Raw genomic sequence first — 26,656 nt, forward strand, 5'->3', positions numbered from 1 at the left:
TGGATAGTTTTGTATCTCTAGAAACAATTGTCTAAATCAATTTTATGACTATCGCAGTTTTTAAAAATTGGGAAAAATTGTAGGGAAGCAGATATATTGAATTTGGACTAATTGAGAGATGACATGGATAAAGTTTGAATGTAACCTGTGTTAACAAATAAATATCATTTATCAGATGTAAACCAATATTTATAGTTACAACATTTGTTAACAACATTGTTTAGACCAGCAGCATTTTCAGCTTCTATGATATCTGTGATACTAGAACAAAGTATTAAATCCTAAAGATGTCTGCGATAATCAGAATGTTCAGATTTGTTTAGGATAGTGACCTCACAAAATCTATGTTAACTAACAAAGAAAAAATTAACAACACTATCAACACCATTATTATTTTGCCTTTACTCTGAGAGTTCAAATGGGCATTATCTCATAACTGCATACCCATAGCAATCATGTAAATGAAATTGGGTAGAAAAACAATGTTTGCTGCATATCAAAACTTATGTTCTGGAAGTTCTAGGTCTGGCCAAAGTCAGAATGATTGATCCTGAATTGCTTCAAGGTTAAGAAAAACCCACCTTACTTTGCCAGATTCTTAAATAAGATAGCTTAATCAAACTGATATAGGCACCTTAATTGGCTATTATACAACTGTGTGTAAGAATTAATAAGCTGGCAAAAGAAAAGAAATAATAGATTAGATAATATATAATTAGTATATGTAATATAAGTCCTAGCCATAATTTGAAATTGTAAATAATGAGAAGACCTAATATAGCATCTCTTTAATGAATTATATGTTTTATTTTCTCTATCCCAATATCATTCTGAAATAGAAATCAATACTACATCCTATTCTAAAATGAATTTCTTTCTGAAATATGTTGATAACCTAGTTCCGCTAATATGCTTAACTTCTGCATTAACACAATCACATTTATGAAATCAGTGCTTGGGCAAGAGGAATAAAATTATCAAATGCCACTGAACACAATCTTCTCCCTTGTTATGACTTGAGGCACTATATCCCCATTTTAAATGTCAGTTTATATAAGTCTTTGTTTTAAACTCATAAATCTATATAGTTAAATGGGCTTTATTAAGAAGCAACATACCTTATGCAAAAGACCTCTACTGTTACTTGTTTATTGTGCAAATAAATTAGCTGAAGTCATCCCTAAAGAGACAGGTTGCTCACAGTAATAGGATTTTCTTGCCATCAAGCCCTCAGAAAGCTCTACCAAGCAATGAAAGAATCTTTAGCCTGTAATGTCTTGATAAGCTTTACTGTATTGTTAAATGTTTGATACACTGTGAAATTATATTTATCATTTTTGAGAGTGAATTTAAATTTAAATGATAAAATAGCAATTTAGTCTTATTGGAATTAGGGAAAGAAAACTCACAAGATAGTTCATTTAATGATTAAAGAAATAGCCCTCACTTTACAACAATTTGATGTATTATGTTATTCACAGAAGTACAGATTCTGTTATCTGATTCTAGTACCTCAAGCTGCTGTGCATGTCAGGACGTGATCAATGAACATTTTTACTATATCCTTTCCCCATTTTTCTTTAGAAGTGCACATTTTTCAAAATGTACTGTGTATCACAAAAAATTAAAAATGGAGTAGCACTCAAATAGCTACTTGTATAAACTATAAACTTGTATAAACTATACCTTAACAATAAAATACCTGTAATTATCAACTATGGTGTTGAAGGTGCCAGTAGGAAATATCTAGGTTTCAATTTTATTTATTAACTTTTTATGCCACCCATCTCCCCTGTAAGGTGTTCTGAATGGCTAAAGACTATAGAACAAATTAAGCAAGTAAAGGAGAACAAAGCAAGCTTCATTTCCACTTCTGAGGCCAAATCTCCATACCTGTCGTGGACATAATCCAGGTTTTTTGTTGTTGTTTTTTGTAGAGGGAAAAAACCAAAAACAAATTTTCAGTTGAAAAATCTGAAGTAGATGATGGACTTCAAGATATGGATGCCTCACATTAACTCAATTAATAGAAGATACGCGTGAATATTGGTAATCAAGATAATCTTTTTCCTGGCAGGATCCACCAGTCTTTTTCATTTGAGTGGTCTAACCATGAACAAAATTAATATTACATTGAAATTGATGTAATATCTAAAAGTATTGAAGTACACATATAGAAGGAGTCAATACATCTGTATTCCTCTGGAATGAACTAGCAACAGAAGAGGTAACAGCATGTTATTAAAACCTAGCTGCTATATACTGGACGATGGACTAAAGTAATCCTCTTTTCTCTATACTGGTGAATATAATATGTATCAAGCATTTGAAGGCTAGCATACATACTCATATTTAAACATACTACAGTCAATCTCAGTTTATCTCTTCCTAATGTTCTTATGCCATCCTTTGGAAACCCATGTTTAAGTCCATCCATCCTATGGAAATTTAGCGGCTTAGTCTGGGCCAATCACGAACATCCAGTTCAACCTACCATATAAATTTGTAGTTGTTCTCAGAAAAGAACTTGAAGACAGAGTTCTTGGTATAAAACTATAAACTTCTGATGGAAAGGTAGAACCAAAATCTAACAAATAAATCAGGTTGTTTGCAAGAAGGTCATTATCTTTCTCTGTAATGTCTAATTTCATTTCCCCCTGACCAAAGTTTTTCCTGTTTCCTCCCAAAGGTGCTTTTTCATAAGACAATTGGACTTTCTTGTTTTTCTCTGAAGATGTTTTGCTTCTCATCCAAGAAGTTCTCCTCCTTTGCTCGTGGGGCGCGTATGCTGCCCTTTGCAAAAGACAGAACCCCCACAGTTTTGCATTGCAAGGAGATTCACCCAAAGGATGGGTGACTTGGTGGCGATGTGGGTTTGTCTCCCTTCCTTTGGAGCAGGGAGAAAAGTGTTGCTCTCTTCCTTCAGGCAGGTGCAAATTAACTTGAGAATGGTAGCAATGTGGCCAGAAATGGGCATCTCTCGACAGCACTGGGGAGAGGACAGCACTGTACATGGAGAGGATCGTGGAACCTGGCTTGAACGCTGAGTTCTGGTAGGGGAAAATGACTGGGAGAAGTAGCCAGTTCGTAATGTATGTGCCTGAAAATGGGAGATGGGCAGGTTGTGTGAGGTGCACCAGTTGGGGAGAATCTTAGAATGGGAGGGCCTGGCTCCTAGTAGAGCACCTGCTTTGCCTGGTTTTGGCAGGCAGTGGCGCATTCTCCTCACCACACGGAGTGGCTGAGTGAGGTGAACTGGTGACATCTGGGCCCTGCCTGTGCGCGTGCAGAGGCAGGGCCGTGATGTCACTGGTTCACCATGCCTGGCTTCTCCGTGTGGTGAGAATGCATCGCTGTCTGCCAAAACCAGGCTGGGGAATAGGCAGAGTAGCGCAGGACAATAGAAGAGAGGAAAGGAAGGAAGGGAGGGAAGGACAAAGAGGGAGGGAAGGAAGGAAGGAGGGAAGGGACAATGAGAGAGAGGGAGGGACAATGGAAGGAAGGAAGGAAGGAAGGAAGGAAGGAAGGAAGGAAGGAAGGAAGGAAGGAAGGAAGGAGAGGACAATGAGAGGGAGGGAGGGACAATGAGAGGGAGGGAGGGACAATGAGAGGGAGGGAGGGACAATGGAAGGGAGGAAGGGAAGGAGGAAGGACAAAGAGGGAGGAAAGGAAAGAAAGGAAAGGAAAGAAAGAAGGAAGAAAGGGACAATGGGAGAGAGGGAGGAAAGGAAGGCACCCACCCCAGTCCCACCCCCCTCCACCAGAGACTCACAGATTCCCCCCCACAGGCACCCTGCAATCTGAATGATGACCCTGGGACACTGTGAACGTCATAAGTATGAATCAGTTGCCAAGCATCCAAATGTAAATCACCTGACCCTGGAGATGCTGCAACAGTCATATGTGTGAAAAATGGTCATAAGTCACTTTTTTCAGTGCCGTTGTAACTTCGAACAGTCACTAAATGAATTGTTGTAAGTCAAGGACTACCTGTACTTTTTTTCCTTTTTTTTTTGGTCAAGTTTTTGACAACTTGCTGGGCGACTGGTGGTACTCGGATATTGCCTTATCCTAAAAGTGGTACATGGTTGAAAAGCCCTGACCTGGATGATTGAGAATCTCCAAAGACATTTTCTGTTTCCTCTCATCACCTGTAGTAACAGTCATGCACATGCATTCATACAAGATATACCAAAAGTAAGGCCCTGCAGGCCAATACTGTAGACTGATTAATGGAAATCAGATTAATGTTACTTTAAAAAAGTGTTACTGTAGTTAGAAATATTCAAAGGTCATGTATCAAATGTCAGAAAATATGAAAATGGTAACCAATTCAAATATTTAGTGTAATTTATATAATAAATTTCTATGGAGCCTGACATTTGATTTGTGCATATGTGGATGTTTTGTGTAGATGTATATGTGTCATGAAATTTATATTTTAAAAAACCTCTTCTCACCCTTATAGACATCTGTGTCATCCTCAATTTCAGATCCTTCTACCAGAAGCCTGGGAGTTTGAGTATTCTGCGGAGGATGTTAGCTGTTTCTAGCAGCACATTCTCTTGGACAGAGAGCTTTGAAGTCATTCCTGGCATCTGTTGAAGCCACTCTCCCAGCTTAGGAGTCACAGTCCTGAGTGCTCCTGCCACTACTGGGATCAATTTGCCCTTTACTTTGCACATCATCTCCAGTTTCTCCTTCAGGCCATGGTACTCCTATTCCTTTCCCTGATGTTGCTGTCACTTGGTACTGCTACATCTATCACTACCACTGTCTTCTGGTCCTTGTCTACTGCTTTGATGTCTGATTGGCTAGAACCTGCCCATGTTTGGATCTGAAAATCTCACAGGATCTTAGCCCTCTTATTTTCCATAATGTTGTTCCCAATGCCAGTCTTACGTGGAGCTTACTGCTAGCTACTGGTTCATCTGTGTTGCTAGGTATTCATGCACTGCTGTTAATTTCTATAGCCAGTAGGTATGGATCATATGTAAGGGACACGGTGGCTCAGTGGGTTAGGAAGCTGAGCTTGTCGATCAGAAGGTCGGCAGTTTGGCGGGTCGAATCCCAAGTGCTGCATAACAGAGTGAGCGCCTGTTACTCCTCCCAGCTTCTGCCAACCTAGCAGTTCGAAAGCACGTAAAAATGCAAGTAGAAAAATAGGGACCACTACGGTGGGAAGGTAACAGCGTTCTGTGCTCCTTTGGTGTCTAGTCATGCTGGCCACATGACCATGGAAACGTCTTTGGACAAGCGCTTTGAAATGGAGATGAGCACCGGCCCCTAGAGTCGGAATCGACTAGCACGCATGTGCAGGGGAACCTTTACCTTTACCTTTTATGCATCATATGTCAGCCAACTGCTGTCCAGATTTTCATGTTCTTACCCCCCACTTCCCCGTTGGATGTCTGCTACTCTGATGGTGACTGGTTCATGTTCTGGGAGATTGCTGTGGTCTGCTCTCAGCTTCTGCAGTCACTTTGTGCTGGTGTTACATATCTTCTCTATCTCTCATATATCCTTCAAGTACTGTTCAATTTTTGCTGTTGGTGGCTCTGCTGTTACTGTGTTATTGTATTGCAATTGGGAATGTACTTTGGATGATTCTTTGGAGAAAAGGGCATTTATTTTCTTCGTCTTGGCTTTCCTAGTGTATCTAGTAGTCAGTGATGTGAACTTTTGTTTAGCAATCTCAAGGACTTCAGTTCCAGATTCTCTTTTCCTTCTGTTGTGTAGCTGTTTCTTTGCAGGCATTGAGTAAGACAGAAGATTTCAAACAGCAACTTCAATGTTTTATTGAAGTCAAACAGAACAGAACTGAAACAGTGGCTGCTGTGCAGCTATTTATATGGTTAACCACTAGGTGGCGACCAATAGATTTAAAGGAAGCCATTCCCGCCCCAAATCTAACAATGATAGCCCTGGAGACAAGAAATCTGGCTTAGTCAGTAGCCACTGAGCAGCCATTAATGCAGCATTTAAACAGACATGTGAATCAGTACAAGCAAAACCCCCAATACATTACACCTTCCATGTATGGTTTATTCCAATTGCTCACTTATCATCAGATTGTTCTGGTTCCTCAACATCTGATGCATATCCAATTAATCTGGGCAACATCTGAGCCAATATAACCGTCCCAGTTTGAAGTAAGCAGATGAAGCATTAGGGCGGTCTTTACCTAAGGCCCAAGACCTTTGTCAAAGAACCCCTAAGACCTACCAACCAGGATTTGAACCCAGTCTCTAACATCAAAGGCAGTGCTCTAACCACTCAATATGTATATACACCTTAGACAAGTAAATCTATTCCTTATTTCTTTATTTTATGCAGTAACTTATTTTCTCTAAAAATATAACAAAAAGTCTTCTTTCTATTTCTTAAACAAATCTTTAAAGCATCATTCAAACTTAATCAAGAAAAATTCTATTAACAGCTACCAGAAACAACAATGTATTGAAAATTTTAATCTTTAATCCCTTCAAATAACGTACTACAAATTAATTTCTGATCATCTTCTCTTCATCTTTTCTCCTTTGCAGGTTTAACACTTTCCTCCAATTTTAATACCATAGTTTATCACTTTCTCTAAAACTACAACAAAAATTTATTCTTTCTAAATCATATCTATAAATCAATCTTTAAAGCCTAGTATACTCCTTTAAAAAAAACCTGAAAAGCTACTAGGAAAAAGCCCCACAACTTATATTTTAGCTTTAATTGAATAAGTCAAATTTATAAACCTTTTTTACTTTTAAAACTCTTGATGTGTATTTCTTTTCAGCAACTTCCCCCAAATCTGATTTCATTTCATTTTATCTTTATTTTTTCTCAGGAAATCCTTAATAAATATAACACACTTTTTTTGTAAATCCAGAATAAGAAAGTTGTCCAAGTAAATTTTCTGAATTGAAACTGATATATCCAAATACTCTTTGAGTGCTCAGTAGGGGTGGAGGAGACAACACCTTTAAGGGGCTTATGTAGTGATAAGGATTGTAAGAAAAAGGTAAGCTACTACAGATCTGATTCGGAACCTCTGCACATTCAATTACAACTATAGATCAGATATTTTTATATCTTATCTATACTGTAATTCAAAAATGCACAAATCTCATTGGCCAAAGGCTATACTACTCTTTCAATAGCAGGTCAGAAACCACATTGAGAAAGCATATAGATTATTTTTTTTATTAAAAATGGATGATATTAGTCCTTTTAATTAATTCAGTTACCATATTACATGGCCATATTTTAATAAACACATTTATCATTATCCATATCCTATGCCTATTACCTTCTAACTTAATTGATTTTGAGGTTTAACACAAAATTGACCAAAGGAAGAGCCAGAGTGGTAGGAATTAAAACAATATGGATTGTAAATGAGCTTCAGATTATGCTTTCAAATCCAATTTATTGCCCAAGATTAGCATAAAAGCAAACTTTTATTCAATTTGAACCCTTATGATCTTGCATTGAATTTGAGCCAGCTCTCAAATCTTTTATAAACTCTCATCCATTGACATAAATGGCTTGAGATTAAGTTTTCATTTCTGTCATTCAAATTTAGGCTAACTTTAACAGAGATTGTTATAAATTTAACACTGATAAAGCTATTCTGGCAGCTACATACTATTCTGGCCTTCTATATACTGGATCTAATTCATTGTCTTCCTTTTACTGCCATTCTGTGCCATTTTAAATGTATGCACTAGTTATATCCTCACTTCTATTCTGAGTAAAGATTGTTGCCATCTATCTGATTAATATGCACAATTTAGCAATGTAATTAAGACGAATGAAGTTTAAGAATCTTGCTGATCTTTGTGCTGTTAATAAATGAATAACAAATCTTCAAGGTATGCTTCCAGCAAAACAAAACAAAAAACACACATGCATGAATGATCTCACTTGAGTTTTATAAAGATAGCAATGTAGACAGAGTCTTTGATGTGTTCTGGAAGTATTAATATCTTTTTAGGTATGCAGAAATATCAAATCGGAATGGGACAACTTGGTGCAGCCAATTCGGCATGGACAGCTTGATGTGGCCAGCTCACCACCACCAAATCTCCTTTGTCAACTCACTGCCACCAAGTGGTTTCAGGATAATTCAACATGGCGAATTCTCCACAGAGACAACTCGCTGCAGGCAGCTAGAGGGAAATCCAGGTGGGCAAACAAGTGGTGGGCAGAGCACAGAGTGGTGGCGGCAGCTTCCCATTTCCACACCCACTGCCACCATCACTGCCACTGTTACTTTGGGCTGTTTGGCAGTGTTAAGCATATTAAGGCCATGCATGTGGTGCTGATGGCAGGTTGAATGGTAAGCAGGTGACAGAGGCCAGGCACATTCCATTTTCACACCCAAGCTACCACTGCTGAGCTACCAACTGGGGCAGTGGCAGTGGCAGCAGTAAGGAATGTGAATATGGGATGCACTCAGGCTCTGCCACCCCCCTGCTGCCCACACCACCCACTGCAGTCCCTGAATGGTCTGAACGCTGTTGCTGCTGCCAAATGGCTTGCAGCAGTGGAGGCAGTGGAGGGTGTGAAAATGGGATGTGCCCAGCTACCACCACTGCTTGTACTCTGTTCACCCACTCAGGTTTTCCTTTATCTGCCTGCAGCAAGTTGTCCCCACAGCCAATTGGCCGTGTTGAGTTATTTTACAATGGCTTGACCGCAGTGAGTTGGTAGAGGCGACTTGGCAATGGCAAGTTGACTGCCCAGAGTTATCCTAGGTCCATAAAGAATATACATTTTGATTTTAAGTGCTACTTAGAGTAGTAATGCCTAATTTAGTTAGATTCTTAAAAGAAATAATGTTTTGTGACTATTGTGATCAAACCCACCATGGCATTTATTACCATAATGCCCCTGAATTTGTGTCACTTCTTTCCTTCCAGATTATTATTGCATGTACAAAATATATGCTCATCAGGTAAGATAAGCAGTATCAGGCAGTTTCTTTGTCATAAGATCTTAGGTGTAATTGAGACCATACATTGCTTTAAGACATGGTTTATGGAATAAGCCATAACTGCCCAGTTGCTGTAATTAAAAGAAGACACAAACCAAAACAATGGTTGAAACAATGATGGGATTCAGCCAGTTCCCACCACTTTGGCAGAACCGGTAGCTAATTTTTTGTTGCTCAGGCCCAGAATGGACTTCCGGGAGCAGCATCCACACAGAGAACTGGTTGTTCACATATTTGAATCCCACCACTGGGTTGGAATCATATACTACGTGAAGAGAAAACCAATTTAAGTGGCTTCCTGGGATGAGGGAACCTAGTCATGCTATCTTTTCTGGCAGAAAGCTGTTTAATATATAAACTTTTCTATGAAGTTTCCTTCATTCTGCCTTATTCTTATTTTAATCTCCAGTTTCCTCTCCTCTTATTCTCATTCTTTTTCTTTTTACTCCCACTTTTAATTTATGGTCATATTTTGGGACATTCTGGACTCTACACTACTGTTTCCAAATGAGGGAAGCTGTTTCAAAAAAAAAAATAACCTCTCTGATCCTCAACAAGTACAAGATACAGACTGTTTCTAGAGTTTTCAGAAGATTTATGGGAATAGTAGTCAGTTTCCCCATTTGCCTATTTAGGAGGAAATGTGCCCCGGCATGCATAGTCCTCCTTATGTAGAGACTCATATAATGAAAATAACTTGGTTTTCTCTGCTTGCACTTGGCCACTTTGGGATTCTAGAAAGGCTTAGGCTTATATGAGTACCATTACAGAGGCTAGATGCTAGAATAGCACTTGGCTGGATTTATAACCAGATTACTGAGAAATTTAAGGATGGAGTCCATGAGAAAAAGGTTGTATGTGGAGACATAATGAAGTAGTATATGAAAAAAAGAAACTGAATTAGTAATTGGATAGTGCAACAATACTTTTAAGATATCCTTAGGTTTATGGGTGTGAATTTGGATAGGATTTCTTATAAGGAATTATTTAGATTGGTAGGGAATGATTGGCAATTAAAATCGTTAGCTGAGTTAAAGCAAGAAAATATTGTACAGTCTTGGTTTTAGTATACTCAATTGTTAGCTAGGTGGAAGTTAGATCAAAAGGTTGGTATTACATTAATGGATGAGAATTTGGTAAAACAGATTAAAGATCAAAATCGAGCGCATATAAAGGGAATTTATAATGCTTTAATAGAATTGGATTCAGAAATGGAATTAGTTAAAAATTGCATGGTAAAGTGGGCCCAAAATATTCAAGAACCGATTCCATTGGATACATGGGAGGTAATTTGGGTTAGAAATGTAAAATTTACCCAGGCCCAAAATTTAAGGGAAAATTTTTACAAAATGTTTTATAGATGGCATCTGGATCCTAAAAAGTTGTCTTGTATGTATCCTAATTTACAGCCCAAATGTTGGAGATGTGGCAGTTTGGATGCTACTTATTTTCATATCTGGTGGACTTGTAGAAATATAAAAGCTTTTTGGATTAAGATTTGGTGGAACATCAAAAGATTTTCAAGAGAAAGATAAAGTTTACTCCACAATTATTGTTATTGGGTGTTATTACAGATTGTGATACTAAAGAAACTAACTTGATGTTGAATTTGATAACAGCTGCAAGGTTATTGGTAGGGCAATATTGGAAGAAGGATTGCTTGACTACTGTAGAAGAATGGACGCTTAAAGTGTCAAATTTAGCAGAAATGGCTAAGATTTCTGCTTATTTGAAGGATCATTCACAAGAAAGATACATTTTGGTCTGGAGAAGATGGATAGATTATATTCAGAATAAATATGGGACTAAAAAGTTCCATTTAGCCTATGAGTAAATTTTAGAGTATTATTATTATTAATAGTTTATTATAGTGGAATTTTTATTAGTTTTAATTATATAATATTATTATTATTAGTAGTAGTAGTAGTAGTATTGTTTAACAATTTGGATATTGTATTGTTTAATAATTAGGATATTAATTTGTTTATGTTTTTATTATTATTATGTTTACTTTTAATCTGTTTATATTTATGTTAAAGGGGAGTTAAAGTGTATTATGGACTTGGTTATTTACATAGTTGGTTATTGTTAGTTAGATTATGATTATTATATTTGTAACCCTGTACTCAGCTCTGGGAAGTGGGGGAGGGAGGGGGGTTTGTTTTGGGGTTTATATTGTAACTTTTATAAAAGTTTTCAATATAAAAAAAAGATATCCTTAGGTTTGTACTCATGAACTGTAATAACAACAACAACAACAACAACAATGTGAATCCAAAAGTTCAGGTCAGTTCACTTCAATTATAACATTCAGCTGCCCAGAGTCACTTTGCATACTCATATGGGCAACATATAAATTTAGTAAATACATTAAAAACATCAATTTTTGGGGTGGCAAGTGAGGAGGAGATGTTATCCATCTATCACCCTACAAACTATTGGTACACATAGAACATTTTATGATAAATTCAAGACATACCAAGTTTCCCCGATATCAGTGATTTGATCCTCAAGCAGCTGTAATCAGATTAACTTCTTTGCAAGAAGAAGGGATGAAAAACTATGTCTGCTAAAAATGCTGTCTCTAGTTTTCAGTAATTGGCCGGAGGAAGAACATGAAGCTTTGTGAGCATAAAAACTGCTTGAGCACCTTCAACTGAAAAATTGCAAGTGAGCATTTGGATATAATTTTATGTTCTAGGGATTTTCGAGATCAGGATATTATCTTTTGAATAGGAAAAGCCCTTTAAAATAAATAATGTTAGTTAGGAAAAAAAAGACACCTGCATTTATCCACTAAAGAAAATAGATATTCTGCTTTTCCGTATATTACCATTTTCATAGTTTGTATAATTTCATTATGTCATTCCTGAAATATAACAATAATGTTTAAAATAACAAGAACATTGTGTGTGTGTGTGTGTGTGTGTGTGTAAATTAAAACAAAATAAAGAACAATGAACTAATATAAAGTAAGAAAAAGAAAAAACTCAGAAAGAAAGCTAAAAGTGAAAAAGGAAAAAAATAGAAAAGAAAGAAAAAGATACAAAGAAATGGCTTCCCAATTTCTCTAAAGCAGTTATAAGTACAACAATTATAACCTTTTATTCTATGTTACAACATAATTTTCTTCTTTCTATATATCTATCCTGTCTAATAATCAAAATCATAAATTCATTTTTATCTTTTATGCAAAAAATCCATAAGGGGTTTCCAGGCAGCCAAAAATATGAACATTATCTTTAAGGACAATTTGTTTCTAAAATAAAATAACAACTTGAAAAGAATATAACCCCCTAATTTTCCCTTGTATTTCAAAATAATGCTATTTTAGTTCCCCTGCCCACAAAAGATATTAAATCATCAGCATGTTGAATCTGCATCAATGAATATTTTAATCAGATCATAGTTCTGTTTTGAGATTTAAACTCAAATTTTTTTCCTTTTAATCACAAGTAATTCAAATTCTAGCTTACAAGGAAGGTTGCATACCCTGGGGGAAAAGATGTTATGCTTATTCAAATAATATTTTCTACACATAAATTTTCAAGGAACAATTAAAAGATTAAAAGCCCATTTAGAAGCTAATTAATCCAGGGCAGCAAATTAAAAAGAAACGTACATTTAAAAAATGCATTTCTGTCAACAAATATAAATGTCAGATTATAAATTCTTTGGAAATCAACTGGTTTCTAAAACTTATCTTTTAAATATTCCCCTATTTCATATTGACTGTAGATGCTTTCTTACCTCTATATAATCCTAATAAAATCCACTTTTCTCTAGGAACCCAAGCCTGGCCAAAGGTAATATAACCTAATACATCCCAGCAATATAAATTAGAATTTATCACTAGTAATTTGTATTCAAAATGTTGGGGGGGGGGGTATGCAGTTAAATTATTTTTAAAAAATGATAATGCAGGAGAGGACTGATGTCAGGTTAGAACATGAACAGCTTCACAAGTGAGATAGCACTGGGGTTTCTGAACTGCCAGCCAGAAGTCAGTTTCTGGCTGAGGAAAATCTTTCTGGGAATAAAGAGAAATCATTAAACTCTGGAAGAGCTACTCCTTAAATTGCTCTTCATGAGGAGAATATAGGAATTCAGTTTCTTTGGGGCTGATCAGGAGTTGAACGGCTTGGCAGCCACGCACTTAACTGCTGTGCTACTTTAATAGTCATTAGACCAGCAAAAGCTTCACTTTCTTAAATGCTTTATGACTTAAAATCTTTACAACCTAAAGGAGATATCTGAAATACTACTGAGGATTAAAGACTTTCAATTAATGCTTTCTTTTTGAAAAAAAAGTAGAGGGAGAAAATCCACAATCTTAAAGGATTTTAATTTAAAAGCAAATAGCTTAATAAAATTGTAATCCAAGGAAGTTTTAAATAGATAAAGGGGAAGTGATTTTAAAAAACCACAAGATTTTTCCTTGATGAAAATGCCTCTGAAAATAGCTACATTAATTAGACTAATAGACTTGTCTTTACTGTTGCTGGTTTATTACAAAACAAAAAGACAATAATGTCAGCTAAAGGTGAAACTGTAAAAAAAAAGCCTACTACTTACTTTTACCATAATAATTAACAGACTTTCACTTTCTCATTATGGAAACCTCAAGAACAGCTGATAAATCTGGAGAAGGACACAAACAACTTAAAGATTAGGGAATTTCACCAGAATTATTGCAAAAAAGTCTTGAATAGTTTGGTAAAAAGATTATTGCAATAGTTAAAAAGAAAATGGATGCAGGATTTGCAGGGATAAAAAAATGTGAAAGAAGTTAAGAAGGTTGAATAATCGGTAGGGCAACTGGCTGTAGACTTAAAATAATTTACTGACAATTTTCATACTATAGTGCCTAATTTAAGAAATGTTTCTAGGATTTTAGCAATTTTAGAAATTTAGAAATTAGCAGTAGGGAATTATAGTCAAAAGCAAGAATATGCTGAAACCCAAAAGATATACTAATTGATACAGCAACTCATTTACTTTAACTTGACAATAATATACTCAGTCCATCCCTTAGGTAGGCCATTTTTTTAGAGGCATGTCCAGAAACAGAGTAATTGAATAAAAGAAGGTTGTAGCTTATTGAAGAGCAGAGCAGAGTAATTGAATAAATTGGATAAATTTGCATTTTGGGCAGATTCAAAGGCAAAAATGCCTAAATCAGTAGGAATAGCACTTTTTGAAGATGCTGCATTTTCCCCCATGCCCATGCCTCTTCTTCAAGAGGTTGCAACCATTGCATGCTCTCAATAATCTCAATAATAATAGAATGCTGATACTTTCTTGCTTTAGAAAGAAGGTTGTAGCTTATTGAAGAGCAGAGCAGAGTAATTGAATAAATTGGATAAATTTGCATTTTGGGCAGATTCAAAGGCAAAAATGCCTAAATCAGTAGGAATAGCACTTTTTGAAGATGCTGCATTTTTCCCCATGCCCATGCCTCTTCTTCAAGAGGTTGCAACCATTGCATGCTCTCAATAATCTCAATAATAATAGAATGCTGATACTTTCTTGCTTTAGAAAGAAGGTTGTAGCTTATTGAAGAGCAGAGCAGAGTAATTGAATAAATTGGATAAATTTGCATTTTGGGCAGATTCAAAAGGAAAAATGCCTAAATCAGTAGGAATAGCACTTTTTGAAGATGCTGCATTTTTCCCCATGCCCATGCCTCTTCTTCAAGAGGTTGCAACCATTGCATGCTCTCAATAATCTCTTCAGTCGTTTAAATTTGGGTCAATGCACAATATCACTGTCACTTTTTACAAAAAAACTGATTTAATGCAACTGCAGCAAAAAAGAAGAAAAATATAAAAAATGAAAAAACTTAAAAAAAACTAACATACAATAATAATGATTATTGCAAAGGACTAGAGGGGGACATGATAGCAGTATTCCAGTATCTGAGAGGCTGCCACAAAGAGGAAAGGGTCAACTTATTTTCCAAAGCACTAAAGGCAAGAAACAATGGATGAAAACCAATCAAGAAGAGAAGCAACGTGGAACTAAGGAAAAACTTCCTAAGAGTGAGAATAATTAACCAGTGGAACAGCTTGCTGTCAGAAGTTGTGGATGCTTCATCACTGGAGGTTTCTAAGAAGACACTGGATAATCACTTGCTTGAGCAGGGTGTTGGATTAGAAAGCCTCCAAGTCCTTTCCCGCTCTATTCTGATTGATTGATAAATGAAAATTAATCTGGCTTTTAAAACAATATAATAAATCTTGACCACATGGAATCATACTATCCAGTCTTTCCTTTGCAACAGTGAAGAATCCATTCAAAGGAATTTAGGCATTTGATGAAGCAATTTGGCACACTGTCACAATACCCTACATGTTATAATCACTAGATTACAACCAGATACGTGTTTATAATTAGCTTTTCATGCTAACATCAGGGTTTTGCTGTCCAAGTTGGTCTGAGGCCTCGATGCGGCCCGTCACACTGGAGGTGGTTAATGAAATGAGGTAAAACTGCACCTCCACCTCTGTGCAATCTTTTGTCAATTTTAATATTAATATTTATTCTTTTAAGGTTTTATCTTGTGGCTTCTACTTGCTTGTAAGCCACTTAGAAGTCATATCCAATCAAGAAGGGTGCCATTTAAATTTAATAAATAAATAATAAATATCTGCCTGATGTGAAAATGTCCTCACCCTCACAGAGTTAACGTTTCTGAATCTTATATTTGCTGATGACAAGAGAATGGGTGATGAAAATGGCAACAGAGACTTTTGCCCAAAAGTAAAGTTATTTTTAAAGATTTATTGTTGTTTCTGAAAGTCTGCTTTTCTACCATCTATTTATTTTTGTGATAGCTAAACACAGTTTTGGTCATTTTCTCTTTTTTTGTGTCCAGCTATTTTTTCTTTTTTTTCTTTTGTCCATGTTTTCTTTCCATTGCTGCTGCACCTTTTATGTATCTCATATTCTGTTGTTTTCATTTTTGTTTCAGTTGCAAGGAAGAGGAGATTGTGTTCATGTGCGGAGAAAGAGAAAATAGCTGGTTGGCATACGGAATTGCAAGATCAGTTAACTTTATAAATTTTATATTTGGAGGCAATTAATTAGTAATCATTACTTCAACAAATTGTTTAAATTTGTTATATCTATAGTGGACTGTAGATGGCTTTTAAAAATCCAAGGTCAATAAAAACAGTTAAAAACATAAAAACAATGCAAAGAGCCAAAGCAACTCTCAAACATATTAAAGTCAAGTCTTAAGGGCTTTTTGGAACTTTAGACGAGAGAGATGCTGTTCATATCCATGACAGCCGTGGTGGTGCAGTGGTTAGAATGCAGTAATTCGGGCTAATTCTGCTGACTGCCAGGAGTTTGATACTGACCAGCTCAAGGTTGATTCCACCTTCCATCCTTCCAAGGTCTGTAAAATAAGGACCCACTTAGAGAGGGCTGTGAAGCACTGTGAAATGGTATATAAGTCTAAGTGCTATTGCTGTCTTTGGAAACATGCTGTTTTGGGGGAGAGATGGCCAGCAAAGAAAGCATATTTCCTCTGTAGGATGGCAATATTTGATAAAAAAAGGATATGAAAAGCATCCATTCTGCCAGAAGATAGTGGGCAGAGAGAAACAATTAGAGATTAGCAGTCCTTCAGATATCCAGCCTCTATGCCACAAAAGGCTTTATAAGTAATATTTATATTTATTTATATTTATTAAATTTTTATACCGCTCTTCTCCCAAAGGACTCAGGGTGGTGTACAGGGCAATAAATATCAAAATACAAAATACAAAAGTTAAAAAAGATTAAATAATTATGCCCGATATAATACAATAGTTAAAAGCTATGTTAAAACCCAAACCCAAACCCCAAACCCATCAGATCAGGCCGGCTTGTTCAAATAAATAGGTTTTTAGATCGCGTCGGAAGGAGCGAAGGTCGGGGGCCATCCGGATCCAGGTCTTGAATTGCACCCAGAAGCCAAATGGCAACCAATACATCTCATGTAGCAATGGTGACATGAGAAACAACTCTTACTATGTGTGCCATGGGATTGTGCTTCAGCTGCAGTTTCCAAATGGTCCTCAGGGGGAGTTCCATAGAGAGTGCATTGTAATAATCCAGCCATGATATGAGAAAGGCATATGTAATTGTCTGAAGAGTTTACCAGTTAAGGAAAGGGTGCAACTGGCATCCAAGATGAAAATATAGATAAATCAACTGACCAAAAGACCAAGAGATAAAAATACATTATCTTGCTCTTATGGCATACTATGTATGGCTCCTGGTAGATACGTATATGTACATGCAAATATTTGCTAGAAAGATAATTCCCAGGAATTCCCCTTTGAGGTGATAAAGTGGGAAAGTTGAACATTGCATAAAATTTTTACTCTCTCTTAATGTGTGTGTGTGTGTTTGTGTGTATGTAAAAAGGTAAAAGTAAAAGTTTCCCTTGTCCAGTCATGTCTGATTCTAGGGGACATGTTCATCCCATATTTTAGCCAAGGGAGACAGCATTGTCCGAAGACATTTCTGTGATCATGTGACCAGCCTGATCACTATCAAGGCACATAGAATGCTGATACTTTCTTGCTTTAGAAAGAAGGTTGTAGCTTATTGAAGAGCAGAGCCAGACAAAAATGTGACTCTGGGAAAGCTGACCATATGGAGTAGGGAGTGGTGGGTTTTTATACCTCCTTGGGCTTTTGTGTTATGCGTTGTTCCTGTGGCCTGAACTTTGACCTGAGGTTCAGTGTGCCATCCTGGTATTCTAATGGTGGTGGGTTTGTCCTATTATATACTAAAGGTCATTTCCTGCTTCCCTGGCACTGTGGCTGATGGCTATGTCCCATATTAGATTTTTGGGGGGTGTGGGGTTTTTGGTTCTAGGGATCTTTGTCTTTCTAATCCTATCAGCTCCAAGCTTCCTGGCTCCAGTCTTTCCGAAAGGATTACCAAATTTGCATTTCTACAGCGCTGGCCTCTGCCTGGGTTTCTGGCCGGGGTGGGGGGATGGAGAAGTTTCTGCCTTTTTACAATCTTCTCCTTTATTCCTTTGGGAAAATATAATATTCTGCCCTTTTAATATTCCCCAAAATATTTCTTTCTTTAGGGGGAGGGTGCTGTCTGTCCACACTACTTTTTCTTTTTTGAAAGGATCATCTTTAATTTAGTATTTTCCTCCCTTTAGGTAAATATATTATTATTACTGTGGTTACTTAAAACAAATCAAAATGTATTGGTTTAAGTTAAAGTTACTTTTCTCATACATTTAATCCTGAAAAGTAAAAAGCTTTCAAAGTTATTTTTAGAATATCAGTTACCATGGTAAAAGGAATTTCTCCACTGTTCTCCTCACTGATTGCTTAGATGGCTAATACTGTATGCTTCAGTAATACATCCCAATTATGCTTTTTAATAATTTTACCTTATGCATTTTATGCTTGAGATTTCTGCTTAGTTAGAAAAAGAAAATTTTGTTTTGTATCTGCACATCTAATATACTGTGTTCATCATGTAAACACAGCACGGTATATTCAAAAAATACCTTGAAATCGTTCTATATACAAAAACTAGGGTATTTATTTAAAATGAAACTTTTGCTAATAGGACCTACAAAATGATCCCAGCTCATTCACAAAGATACTTAACCCTTGGTATCAGCTAGCCTGCCTGTGAACACATTCCTTTCCTGGTATGATTTTCTGTATACTACTGCTCTTTTGAATGTACTAATGGACTCCAACTCTGGCAATATGATATTGAATTAAGCATCAATACTTCTTAATATTCTTGTGGTTTAATATTGCTAAGATAAGGCCACAGACTGATAGGATTCAGATGTCTTTACAGCTAATCTTATACAATAGTTCTTTCTGCAAACATCTTGCTATTCTTATTTATAAGAGCCAAAGTACAAGCAGTGGGATTCTATAAAATAAACCATACTTTAGCACATTTGACAAGATTTATCCACCCAGTTAGGTACCCTAATAGCATGTAAAATGTAATTGCACACTTAGAGCTATGTTAATTCTCAAGTTCCTTCCCTTGGTTGAGCATCCATATGAATGAGCACAAGTATTTTAATCTTGTTGAACAGTGTTGGCTTGCTGCCTATAGACTAAGCACAAATCCAGATGCTATTGTTGTATATTTTGTTTGCATGTTCTGTATTTCAAATAGATATATAGTAACTGTTGTTGTTTTGAGCTATTTTTAGTTAACTCTAAAGGTGAGTACATTTCCAACAATGCAATGTATTTCTTGAGTTGTATTCAGTCAAGCTGTTCTAAGTACAGTCATGTACTTAGTATCATAAACAATTATATGGCAATTGATTGTTGGCCAAAGCAGAAAGTTTCTAGCTTTTCAGGCTGCATAATGTTTCCTGGAAACCCTGATCAAGAGACAAAGCTCTAGTGACAGACAATTGGCTGTGTTTGAGTGATTTTCTTTTCTTTTCCTCTTCAGTTCTCAAGAGACTTCAGGTTTTGTGGAATAAAGTTTGAAAAAACTAGGCTAAAGGATGGAAATAACCATAAGGTGTCTGGTAGCATAAAATATGGAAGTGTATGTGTGTATTTTATATCCATATATGCAAGTAGATCTCAACATACAATCACAGTTGAGCCCAAATTTTTTGTTACTCAGCAGGACATATTTAAGTGAATTGCACCCCATTTTTGACCTTTTTTGTCCCAGTTGTTAAATGAATCATACAGTTGTTAAGTAAATCTGGCTTCTTCCATTGACTTTGCTCATCAGAAATCAGCTAGGAAAGTCACAAATGGTGATCCTGGGACAATGCAACAGTCATAAATACATGCTAGTTGCAGAGCACCAGAATTGTGATCACATGTCCGGTTACAAGCCTCACATTCTTATGATGCCCACTGCTTACTTTATGTATATTTAAGGAAAGAACCTCTACATTTGGCATTTTTTACTTACTTAACTCTGTGAACAAAATAGAAATTTTAGTTTCTGACATTCAGGTCTTCCACTGAAGAACACCATGGAATCTTGTAATTGCTTTGAGAGCCTTCAGAGTTCCTGTTATCTTCTCAATGTTTCTTGACCTTGGCATCTGTAAGACATGTTGATTTCAACTCCCAGAATTCTGGAAATTTAAGTCCACATATCTTAAAATTGCTAAGAAATGCTGCTCTACATAGTATAGTTAGAAATACAATTTAAGGTCAGGATAAATTCTCCCCCCCCCAAAAAAAAAATACCACCTGTTAAAGTTCTAATTTATTTATTAAATTATACTTGCATAGAATTAGCTTTGCATCTTATATATTTCCAGGCTGAATTTATGAATGCTTGGAACTGCAAAAACATGCTAAGAAATGCATCTTTTTATTCCTTTTTCTCCTCACATAGAGATTGAAAGAGCTGAAACAAAGGGAATTTGCACGAAATGTGGCTTCAAAATCCTGGAAAGATGAAAAGAAACAGGAGAAAGCTCTCAGACGACTTCATCAGCTGGCTGAGTTGCGGAAGCAGTCAGAATGGTGCGTCTCTGGAACTAATATTACATTTTAATCTTGTCTCTTTTTTCCATGATAGTCCCAGGAGAAATCTCCATGGCTTTACTTCTACTTCATATAACACAGAGAATTTTCTTCATCCTTCATGCCAACATCCTTATTGTACAAACAATAAAATTGAAAGCCCTGCAATAATTCCTTGGCATTTGAATGTTGGACTATTTATCCTCTCTCTAATCTCTATGAAATTACTTTAATAGTGCTGTGATAAATTTTTTGGAATAAACATTTTCAGTGCCATAAATAAAGAAGTCTGGCTAAATATTCCCTCTCCCACAATAAATTGTTTTGCTCTTAGAAAAGAATATTTGTAGCTCAGAGTTGAACTGTGGTATCCTTGAAACTTTCTGAGCTTCAGGTTTATTTGCAGATGTTTCATTACCAAACTGGATAACAACATCAGTTTGGTAATAAAACATTTGTAAGAAAACCACCAAAGTCAAAGAGATGCAAAGATACCAATGTTTTACTCTTCCTGTTCCTGTTTGCTGCCCCTCCCAATAAATGCTTTGATTTTTTTTTTAAAAAAAATCCTTGTTTTCTTATCCAGACAAGGATTATCTCCTTGGTGATGCTCAAACAGCTAATCAGATTTGACCAAGTGATGGTCACAGTGACCAGATATCCCATTGTTTGGGATGGGTAATCATTTAATTCAGTTCCTTTTGATAAAGATTTTTTAGAAACGTTAGACATCTTCCTAAATGAGATGGAAAGGAAAATATTAACTATTTCAAATTGTGGATGAAATTAAAGAGTTGATATATTCTTCCAAAGAGGCAGACGGTTTGAATGTTTCACTCTTGCATTATCTTGGCACTTATATTTGTGGTCCTAGATTCACTGTATGGATTTTTATAGTCTAGGAATCTTTAATAGCTACAAGTGGCAAGTGGCAATAACATGGTCCCATTCATACTGAATGCATATGATTTGAACCATTAATCCTGAGGATTAGTGGAATTTTGTTTGTTAAAATCTTATCAGTTTTTACAAATTTATTCAAAGGGAGAGAAATTTTGAAATTTTAAAAAATTCTGATTGTTGAAAACATCAAACTGAATCATTTTCACTAAAAATGTAGAGGAAGAAAGAAATATATTGGGACACCATCTTGTCTTCTTCTTCTCATGCTGTACTCTTTATCATAATACATGGCCAAAGTATTTCATTTCATTGAACTGTGGTGGCACAGAGGTTAGAATGCAGTATTGCAGGCTAATTCTGCTGTCTACCAGCAGTTTGATTCTCAGTGGCTCAAGGTTGACTCAGCCTTCTATCCTTCCGTGGTCAGTAAAATGAGGAACCAGACTGTTGGAGACAATATGCTGACTCTGTAAACAATTTAGAGAGGGCTATAAAGCACTGTGAAGCGGTATATAAGTCTAAGTACTATTGCTGCTGGTGCTATTTTCATTGTCCATCAAAGTAACTCAGCTTGGTAAGAAGTACTGAATATACTGTTTCAGCAATGGGATGATATATTATTTACTTAGAACCATTTATCAAAACAATTAATTGGTCATCTTACTGTTTTCCAAAGCTAATGTTTTCCAAATGTCCTTTAGTATGATTCCCAACAGCACAGCCAATATATCTGGGATGAGATCAACAGAGGACAGAGTGTATAGATTCACACATGTGAAGGATACCATATTGGGAAAACATATCTGTATTAATAAACTGTGATTATATTTTCAAGTCATGAAAAAGTTAACTGAAGACTGTAAAGGTCATATGGGCAAAAAAAATCCCAACGATACATCAGTGCTGATTGTTAAGTGTTGAAATAGAAACATAATAAAAATCTGGTCCAAAGCTTCTTCCATATGCAAAATTTCTACAAGTATTTGGCCTCTTAGTTTGCTAGTATTAAAGATATGGATGAAGCTGTTCATAATATTGTAATAAAAAGCAAACCTTTGTCAGTAAAAGCAGTGAGGATAGTAAAGTATGTGGATTTTTGTAGATTTGCACATTTATTTTCTGGTCACATCTTTACTAAACTATGCATGCCTGTAGTTCAGCTCGTTGGGCAGCACATCCTATCTACCGCATTAATTCAGGCTTCAGTGTACCTTCACAGCATACTGTGTTCATTAACTACCTCACATGGAATGAGACCAAAGACACCATGTTTATGTTGAATGTGATCAGTTCAGCATGTTATTATTACATTCTTTCCAATGCTATATTGGGTCCCGATGGTGATGAATTCCATTTCACCATCCTAATTGCCCAGGGTAACACTTTCTAAAAGGGTATGCTGGAAATTAAATTCATTTTAACTTAAGTTGTTTTCATTATATTATTTATTTCTAGTGTTGCCGGATGCAGACCCATGTTTAAAAGCCCCCAGGTAGTTGTAGAACAACCACAGCAACAAGCACAAGACACTTTTCCCTTAGCTCAAGAAGAGAAAGCCAAGATTGCAGATGAAGGGAAAAACTCCACCAGCCACCAGTCCGAAAAACTACAGGAACCTTTGTTAAACAAGGATCAATCATGCACAGAGAGACACCATTTGCTTAAAAGCCATATGTCTCCAGCATTCCCCTGCAGCACTAATGCTTGTAACAGAACAGGGGTGTCCTTTTCCTTCTCTAAAAAAGTCCACTTGAAGCTTGAGTCATCAGCATCTGTGTTCAGTGAGAATGTGGAAGAAGCACATGGCCGCATGGAGTCACCAAAGCAAAAAGTGAAACAAGCTGCTGAGGAATGTTACACTTGCATCCATAGGAGTAGCAAGAGGAAAACTAATGTACAAAAACCATTAAGCACACTTCAGAGCCACCAAGACAGCACTCAATTATACAATCTGGCTGGAAAAAATAAACCACATAAAGAAAATAACCAAAACAGCAGCAGAGAATCAGTGGAAACTCATCTTCCATTTTATAAGGAGAAGCAGCATTCTCTAGATCTGGAATGTGCCGGCTCTCCTGATATAAAATCAAGACAGCTGGTAAAGACTCGGAAATCTATTCAAGGTTTCATCGCATCTCAGTGCCATCCTACCAGTGCTTGTATACAGCAAAAAGCTTACCGGCACAGCAGCATCTTGCTAACAGAATGTGACTCTGAATTCCCAGGCCAACAGTTATCTGAAGGAGGGCATTCGTGTGCAATACACTTTAATCCCTGTATATTCAAACACTCTTCTGATTCTTCAAAAACTATGGCTACGGACAATGAGACATCAAAACAAGATGATTTGGTTCATGAAATTAAGCCTAAAACATTTCCTTTTCTTCATGTACTGAGTAAAGATGGCAGCACAGCCTTCCATTGGCCCATAGAACTTATTTTGTTTACAAAAACAGAACCTTCTATTTCTTATGGCTGCAATCCATTATATTTTGACTTCAGACTTCCCTTATACCATAAAGACAATGGGCAGCATGAAGTCAATCCAGAAATTTCTCAAGAGTATTCAAGAACCATGGATATAGATAAAAATCATTCCTTGGATCTAACCAAGAAGAAGCAATTGTCCAGTAAAAAAGATAACTTTTTAAAGCCAAAGAAGAACAGTGCTTTATATCTCAAAAAGTGCCAGCTAAAATTATATAAAGAGAAAGAAAACAAAATTAATTGTAATGCTTCAAAGTACATTTCGGATGATTTGAATGAAAATATACCTAACGTGCCTGCTTACCTTGATTGTTCACAAAGGCATTGTACAATAGCAACAAGTCACCATACAGAAATGTGTATGAAATCTTTAGCACAACACTTTCATAACTGTGAAACAACAGCACAGGATGAAGTTGGTGAAAATGTTTGCATTTATCCTTTGGCATCTAGGACAAAAAAGCAAAAATGTGGAAAATGTGATTTAATGTATTCCCAGGAGCAAACCAATCTGGATTTGGTCACTTGTACAAGTAACATAAATGAAAATGGAAAAGATACACTTCTTGGTTGTAAGTTAGACTGCCCTGGTGTGTGCTTGGAAAAGGAAAGCAATGTGAGTTTTGCTAATGATTTTTGGAAATTCTGCCCTTTGCAAAAATCCTTGTCTGACAGACAGTCTAATTATTCTGACATCTCCATCAATAGTGAGACTAGCAACACAAGTTGCTACTGTAATCATAGGTCAAGCAATCATAGTAGAAGTAATTTGTCTTTTTGTTGCAAAAGGAAACAAAAGTCAACTGGAAGACAGAAATGTAAACACAAAAAGCACAACTGCCTTTCATCTTCTGATGAACCAGATGTGGACTGCTTTATCCACAAAAAAAGCCAGCAATCTGCAGATTGTACTCAGAAGCTTCCAATGAAATATCAAGGATATTTAAGATATGGGCACTTGCTACAAGGAGAAAGAGCAAAGCAAAGTAGAAATAGATATCATGTTTGTAAACACAGCAGGAGCAGGAGATATACCAGTTCCCAAGGTTCTTGCATCCATGATTCAGGAAGCAGTGAAAAATCAACTTCCACTCAATCTAGAGGTAGCAGTTCAGGATCCTTCATGAAGGAATCGGTGCATATCTGGAACGAACACAAAATGACTATGAGAAGCAATGAAGAAAAAGAATCCTGCTCTACCCATTCAGAGAAGCAGAATGTGAATTGTGCCTCTAAGCATAAGCATGGGATTTGCTCTGATGACTGGTTGGAAAAGGAAGCAGCAAGACAGAAGTCATTAACTGCCAAGCTACTTTTACAAAGGGTAAAATCTAAAAGAAACCAGGAACAAATTGGGAGCACTGGTAGCTTTTCAAAGGCTTGCAGGATAGATGTCCCCTCTAATCTGCCTGATACATCTTCAATGGAGAGTGAAACAATACTGCCTTCACAGAACACACACAGTATTGACATGAACTGTGTGTGGAATCATGAAACTGGTGAAATGGAAAACTACACAAACAAACATTTGACCCTAGATAATATTATGGGTAATACTAGCTACAGTAATTGCCTGCTCCAAGACTTAATTCAAAGAGGAACCACCTGCCCAACCCTAAATATGGAAGCAAGCACAACAATAAAGGAGAAGACAGACCTCTTAACTGATGAAACACAACCTCTTCTACAAAGCTGTGATCCAGTGACTGGTGATTTTCCTGGTCCTTTTGTTTCTCATAGATATTCTCTTGCTCCAAATTTTATTGACACCAAAGAAGAATACAATGCAAGTATGGATGTGCATCAAGCAGAAGAGAATCTAAACTATTACCCTGACAATGGTATGCATAAATCCAATGAAACAGAATATAAGACAGATCTTTATAGTAAGTGCATCTCCCCTCCTTTATCACAACATCCTATAATATTTTCCCCTGATGAAATAGACAAATACAGGTTTCTACAGCTACAGGCCCAGCAGCACATGCAGAAACAATTTGTAGCAAAGCATCTCAAGGTTCTGTCTACTACTGGACCAGCCACTTTGTCTGCATCCCCAGCAGTTCAGTCTGTTCCAGTCCAGCAGCACACTTCTGTTGCCACCCTCCACCAAACCTTTCTACAAAGCTTAGCTTTGTCAAATGGGACTCATCCACATAGCAGTAATCTTTCCCTAACCCATATACATCCATTCTCACAGGCTCATCTTGCCCCCATGTCAATTTCGCCATTTGCTTCAACCTTCCTGCCAACTCACACAGCACTACTGTCTGGTCATCCCTTCCATTTGGTATCAGCCACTCCTATTCACCCTGTCACCCAACTGGCAATCCCATCCCTGCCTCCCACTGCCTTTTTTCCTACTTGGTTCACTCCACCATTGAGTGCAACGGCATCCTCCACAATGCATTTCAATCCTTTGATTCATCCATTTTTCCAGGGGCAGAAACTTCCACCTTATTCTTGAATGTGGCATGCACATTGGTTCTCTGACCTGAGGAAAAAAAAGTAAGTTAAAAAATAAATAGCAAGGTCACTGTCCTACATTCCAAAAAGCAATTTAGAATGGAAAGTCCCATTTAGTAATGTAATTGTTTTCCATTTGAGAAGTCATGGTTTATATACTCCAAATATATCAAGAATGCTGAGCAAAATCAAAGTTGGGCTGACACAGCACATAAATTTTATCATTAAGCTGTTGAGAAGAGAGTTATTTGTCACAAAGCCATGTCTACTTCTTACTGCAGTCTTTTGCAATTTGGCACAGTCCAGA

At 36.6% G+C, this 26,656-nt stretch overlaps 1 protein-coding gene across 1 annotated transcript in view; it reads left to right on the top strand.

Moving 5' to 3' along the window:
* The window catches only part of ZNF804B (zinc finger protein 804B), a gene marked incomplete at both ends in the record, with an annotated part of 214,556 nt that extends 188,206 nt beyond the window's left edge, over positions 1-26,350 (top strand). Inside the window, 2 exons of the mRNA XM_081343513.1 lie at positions 20,363-20,493; positions 22,852-26,350. Of these exons, the coding sequence (XP_081199639.1) occupies positions 20,363-20,493; positions 22,852-26,350 (3,630 nt within the window). The remainder of the gene's footprint in view (positions 1-20,362; positions 20,494-22,851) is intronic.
* Positions 26,351-26,656: the final 306 nt, after the last annotated feature.

The sequence above is a fragment of the Vipera berus genome, assembly GCF_964194415.1.
Source record: "Vipera berus genome assembly, chromosome: Z".
NCBI classification, from domain to species: domain Eukaryota; kingdom Metazoa; phylum Chordata; class Lepidosauria; order Squamata; family Viperidae; genus Vipera; species Vipera berus.